Here is a 6,625-nt window from a genome sequence, read left to right on the forward strand (position 1 = left end):
CTCTCTCTCTCTCTCTCTCACACACACACACACACACACACACACAAATTAGTTTACAATTTTTTTGGTTATTTCATCTTAATCACCCATTTTTTTCCATATCCATTGCCCTAACCTTTGGGGAAAAGTTTACAATAATTTACATAGAAATATTTTCAAAGTCCTTAAGAATAGTGATTGTTCCTTGGGATATTTACAGATATGCAGCTTGTATATTACATAGCACAAGTTTCATTGCTAAAATACGGCTTTCTATGGAAATTGCATATTAGACCACTTCTTCCCCCCCATCTCTCTTTCCAGCTGTCTTCCCCTTCATGTGTGCTTCTCTCTGACCACCAGATATTAAAAATGATATTATTTGTTGTTTATTTAGGGGGTGGGAACGGAATGGACCTGTGTTCCTCCCTCTAGGAATGCTTAATTGTAACTTGTTACAGGATTATTTGGCAAAGGCAGGATACATGCTTACACTCAGATTAAGAACAGATATGATTCCACACATAGCTCTATCCAGGAAAATTTGATGATGGCTTAGAGCCATTGCTATATATTTCAACAATTTTGGGGCCACTATAAGTAGGGGTAATGAGCCAAAAAGGGAAACTGACCTTCTTGAGATCAGCTTCCAGTCAACTCTCATCTGGGTAAGGCTAGAGCCTTTGGAAGACCATGAACCATGAATTACAATTAGACATTTCCCTAGATAAAAATGAAAAATTTATAAGATTTTATACTACTTTTGCATACAAAATAGCAAGTTGGTTTATGTAACTGACTATATACTTATTTCAGCACAATTTAGATTCTTGACTACCAGAGTGCTAGAAGAGCTTCGTAAATTTAATGACATTTGAAAAAGTCTATTTGGGGAAAGTATAAGGATAATTACTAATATTTTTGTTATACTTCAGGAGCAAATGATATTGGGAGAACACAAGAGATGGTAGAACAATGAGTTATGGAAAATACAAATAAATTAGAAATGCTTATTAAAATAAATAAATATGAATTATCACCCTGTTATTAAACATCTCAAATGTTTTCAGAAAATTATTCCATGTTAAATCTAATTTTTCCCCTTAGTTTATTCTACAAATTTAGGTCATATATTTTATGGGCAGCATATTATATTGAAAAAAGCACTGGCTTTGGAGTCTGAAGATAGGGGTTCAAATCCTGCCTCCGGCCCTTATTATCTTCGTATAATAGCTTTCCTAGAGCTATGTTTCTTCATCTGGAAGTGAGAGACTGGACTCTGCCTTTGAAGTTTCATATAACTCTAGATGAAAGATCTTATTAACGCTTTTTTAAAACATAATACATCTTTACATAATCTGATAGCGTATGTGTGTTTATATGTGTGTGAATGTGAATGAAGCACTAACTAAATGAACTCAAATTTAAGAATACTTCTAAGAACCAAGTAATTTTCTTCATCACATGGCATATGTGGCCCTTCTACTATAGCCATATAAGTCAAAGACAAAAAACACAATAGACCTGAGTTCAAATATGTCCTCAGACACTTACTAGCTGTGTGACCCTGGGCAAGTCATTTCACCTCTGTTCGCTCTTCTCTAAAATGAGGGTGATAATGAAAGCACCTGACTTCCAGAGTTGTTATAATGTTCAAATGAGATAATAATTCTAAAGCACTTAGCACAGTGCCCGACACACAGTTAGCACTCTAGGAAAGTTAGTGATGTTGATGATGGAATTTGGGAAATGATATATACTAAAGCTTGTGGAGTAGGGGGAGGATTGTTAATCAAATTACCCATATAAATAAGATTTATAAAAATGTCTAAACCACTTAACCCAACTAGTTTTTAGTACTCTAGATGCTGCCTTTTATTTGAGATTGTTAAGATAATTATAGGCCCACTTTGTTCACAAAGCAGTTTAAAGTAATTTTTGTTAGCCTTATTTCAGTTACTGTATATATTCAAAGGGACTAACTTATTTTCTTTTAAAAACATTGTGATTTGTACAACCCAGTGGAATTGCTTGTCAGCTCTGGGAGTGGGGAGGGAAGAGGAGAGGAAAAGAAAATGAATCATGGAAACATGGAAAAATATTTAAAAATAAAAAAATGTTAAATCATGTAAACATGGAAAAATTAAAAATACTTTTAAAAATTGTAAAAGTCAGAACTTTTTGGTATTTCAGACCAGATTCCCCCAAGATAACCCAAATTACTAAAATATGCCTTGATTGGCATAGTTCTAACATGTCTAATATGATTTTTCTAATTGTGATTCAGCATATTATAATCATAATCTGTAGGACATGAAAGGTGTTCTTAGACCATGCACCAAAGGGTAAAGTGAAAAACTAAAGTTATATGGCTTCTCAGCAATATTAGGTTCTTTGACTAAGTAGAATAAATTAAATAGTGAGATTTCTTTCCATATTTTTTATCTTGGTCCCCTCTGGCAGTCTGGTAAAGCTCATGAACCTTTTCTCATAATAATGTTTTTAATGCATAAAATACAATGCATAGTATTACAAAGAAAACCAATTGTATCAAAATGTAGTTATCAAAATATTCCCCCAAAGCCCACAGGTTCAGGTTAAAAACCCAGAACCAGAGCAGGAATATACAATATCCCATGGTCATTTGGCTCTACATAACTCAAAAAATCATATGTATAATCTTTGAAGTAGCATGAAAAGGGGAAGAATGCCATAAGATTTGTTGATTATATGATTTCAGATATTTGCCTTCTAAAATACTTGAAATGATACTGCATTTCAACAGAGCATTTATCTATTCTATTCAGGGAACAGAAATGAATTTGATATTTCAATTGTCCTAGATGGAAAGTAGAACAGTTTTTCAAATGTAGTTAGAGATTAAGGATCACACTCTGTTCTTAACAGAACCTTGATTTTTACAAACCGTCTGTAGATTCATTAGTTGGACTGTCCAATTCATAGATTGCAAATCTGTCCAGTGCATAGAATGCAAAGACAAGGTCTTTGCATTCATTTTTTCCTCTTGAATAGGTCTGGTTTGGAGTCCTTTGATGGTCATCGACTTAAAAAAACTTCTTCGTTATAGGATGTGGTTGCAACGTTTTCCAAAGTGGAATGAAGCATTTTTCATTAGAAAGTAGAAAAGATCATTCCTGCCCTTCAGGAGCTTTCCATATAGTAAAATAACAATAATAATACAAAGAAAAACAGAGCAGGAGAGAAATAACGATAGGACTTAAGTATATCATAGTCATTGTCTACATTCGTACTCAAGATCTATCAAGTGAAAGTCAAAGAATGTTTATCAGATTGAGCAAATTAAAGGCAAGTGTGCCATCTTTATTTTTGTTCTTAATTCTAAGTTTAAAAGGTTTAATAGAGAAGACAGAAATGGTTGGCTCTTAGGAGGTGTTTGGATCATATGTTTCACTTATGTATCAAATTTGTTGGCTCTATACTCACAATTTTCTCAGGCCCATGTGCAATTCAAAGCCAGTAATTTTAAGCTTTACACACATTTAAAGAGATACATATAAACCTTCTACCGTGTTATATAACTTGAGGTCTGATGGTAAATGCATGCTTTAAATCTCTGTATCCCAATGGCAAGTCTGAGAGTAACTTCATTTGACCCACCTTGTTATTTTGCTCCTCTTGAGTCCTTGATTTCCCCCTACTTCTGTCAGCCCACAAATGCCAGCCCGTGCTGTGAATTCCCTCACATGGCCCACAGGGGACATCTCCAGCGCAAGAGGTCCCCCTTTAGTAGTGCACACTTTGTGGCTCCTGGTCCAGCACTTGGGAGAACCCTCCAAGTGAAGGGTTCAGGAGCCCTTTTTCCTTGTTATTTTATTATTTTTACTTCTTGCACCCATGTTTACGTAACTCAGAGTTGTTCGAAGTCTATCTCTTCTTTCCGTTTTTTGTAACCAGATCTTTTTGCTTTCAGCTCGAAAGTCAAAGAAACTGGGAAAGTTGAAAGGGATTCACGAAGAGCAGCAGCCGCCACAACAGGCGCCGCCACCCCCGCCTCCCCCCCAGAGCCCCGAGGAGGGAACGACTTATATCGCCCCAGTCAAAGAGCCCTCCGTGAATTCGGCACTCGTTCCTCAGCTCTCCACCATATCTCGAGCACTGACGCCTTCCCCGTCTATGGTCCTTGAAAGCATCGAGCCCGAAGTCGTCTACGCGGGCTACGATGGCTCGAAACCGGATACGGCGGAAAACTTGCTCTCCACCTTAAACCGCCTGGCTGGCAAGCAGATGATTCAAGTAGTCAAGTGGGCAAAGGTTCTGCCAGGTAGGACTTCACTTCTTCCATGATTTTTAATCTTCTTTAATACATCAAGGAAATAGGGTTTTCGTTTTCGGGTTTTGTTTTTTTTTTTTCTATCAGATTTCCATTTTGAAAAACATATTGAGAATAGATACACATGCACACACCGAATGGATGATGAAAATCAATGGAAAAAAGTGTTTTTATAAAGGGAAACAAGTAAAAATATTTCGTTTAAGATGGAGACTTCAACCAAGGAGTACGGTCTATAGTAAAAAAAAACAAAAACCCTGTATATAGCCTGAGCAGGCAGCAGCCTCGTGGAATAGAATTAAGATACGTCAGAAGTTCCACCTGTAACAAATAAACATAGTCAAGCAAAACAAATTCCCACATTGGCTATGAACAAAAACGTATGACTCACTGTGCATCTTGAATCCATCATCTATCAGGAGGTGGATAGCATGCTTATTTCTTTGTCCTCTGGAATCCTGGTTTGTCGCAGGAGTTTTAGTTTTCTTTTCTCCCAGTGGAGAAGAGATGGTAAGGAGAAGAGAGCTAGAAAGAGGATTCCCTCAGACAGACAGACAGACAGACAAGCAGGACAACTTTGAAGGTTATGGTGATTTTTAATATATATTTACAAAGAAAAGAAAGCTTGCTCTATATAATAGAGACATGCAGTCCCATGTATATTCCTCTCTTATACAATGTATACGTAAATTTTTGTTTTATTTAGTGTTTAAGTTTGGAATAAAAATAAAATTGAATAAAAAATGTCCACTTAATCCAAAGCATCTCTCCCCTGTCTATCAGTATTATGAGAGCAGTATTCTGAGGAATTAGGGTGTAGGATAAATAAGGATCAGGATAGGTTCAAATACTGCCCCGGAGAAGCAACATGAATCTACCATGTATATACATGCATGTGTTGCATGCGTGCGTGTGTGTGTGTGTGTGTGTGTGTGTGTGTGTATTGGCTGAGGGGTAAGGGGTAAAAGAGTTGGGAGTGGTGTTGAGAAGGGAACAAAAAGGGCATTGAAGAAAGGAAGGGGGTACACCCAAAATACCTCATTTACCTCATTGTTTTGTCAAGGATCCAGCCCTGCTCCAATCGAGAGGCAAATAAGCCTTGTTTTTTAGGATAGGAAAATTAAAATCAGTTTGCTGATACTGAATTTTATAAGATCATGATCACAAATGTATTTGAGTTTAGTAATTGTGTATATTACTAAATAATTATGGCCAAATAAAATTGTCCATGTTCATCAGATTTTTAAAATCAGGATAAAAGGATATTTTGAAGCAGTACCCAAGCTGAAACACCCTCATCAAGTCCCAGTTATATTTTCACTGCCTTGCAGTAGTTTAAGGTGTTTATAAATCAGTTCATTGTTGACTATGTAGATGATATTCTTGAAGGCTTGGTGAATTGAATCTAGTGGTAAAGGAGCACTTGGGGGCATTTTGTGGTGTTTCATCATCAACAGCATGTAAACTGTCAAGTGTAGTTCCATGATTAATTGTTCTCTTCTCCAGGATTTAAGAACTTGCCTCTTGAGGACCAAATTACCCTAATCCAGTATTCTTGGATGTGTCTATCATCATTTGCCTTGAGCTGGAGATCTTACAAACATACGAACAGCCAATTTCTCTATTTTGCTCCAGATCTAGTCTTTAATGAGTAAGTATCTATTAATTAGCTATTATATAACAAACTCAATAGTCCTTCATTATGCTTTTTATGATTTTTAAGCAAATAAGCCTATGTGAGAAAAATTCTACTGACCCTGGTATTTTTAGAAATTGAGAACATGAAACCACTTTTAACAAAATGATATAATGTACACTTCTAAGTATGTGGCAGTTGTCCCAAAATAAGGACGGTCTATTTGGCTCTGAAATATGACTGATACACAGCCACAATTAATAGAAAACAGTCTTTTTTGGTATCTACTCTATTGGAGAAGAATATCTAATTTCTAGGAAATCTGAATGTTTAAATTGCCAGTTTTTATAAGCATTCATATAATGGCTCTTTTGTTAACAGTATACAGCTGCTCAATGTGTTTTCATGACAATCATAATTATCCTTCTTTGAAATCATAAAAGAAGCCAAAATGTTTTTCTGTAGTGAAACATTCTCGGTTTTATGATGCATTAAAAGAGATTGAAAGAATCATAATGGATTCTTCTTTGGCTTTGCATTTTTTCCTATTTTAAGTTCACATTTTAGTATTGTTTGCATGCCACATTAGCAAATTTCATTTATGTTTATATCCAGTGGTGTTTCTCTATAATTGTAGGGTCAAGAAACACTTAAAAAGAAAAGGAGTATTTGAATTATGATAGTGCCACAGCTTTATC

The 6,625-nt window shown here is 35.8% G+C and overlaps 1 protein-coding gene across 1 annotated transcript; it reads left to right on the top strand.

The window, feature by feature from the left end:
• Nucleotides 1-3,584: 3,584 nt before the first annotated feature.
• On the top strand, nucleotides 3,585-5,946 carry LOC123254753 (mineralocorticoid receptor-like). The gene is made up of 3 exons (XM_044683690.1): nucleotides 3,585-3,804; nucleotides 3,932-4,282; nucleotides 5,798-5,946. The coding sequence occupies exons 1-3, from the start codon at nucleotides 3,585-3,587 to the stop codon at nucleotides 5,944-5,946; spliced, it is 720 nt and encodes a 239-aa protein (XP_044539625.1).
• The last annotated feature ends 679 nt before the right edge of the window (nucleotides 5,947-6,625 follow it).

The sequence above is a fragment of the Gracilinanus agilis genome, unplaced genomic scaffold (assembly GCF_016433145.1).
Source record: "Gracilinanus agilis isolate LMUSP501 unplaced genomic scaffold, AgileGrace unplaced_scaffold31637, whole genome shotgun sequence".
NCBI classification, from domain to species: Eukaryota; Metazoa; Chordata; class Mammalia; order Didelphimorphia; family Didelphidae; genus Gracilinanus; species Gracilinanus agilis.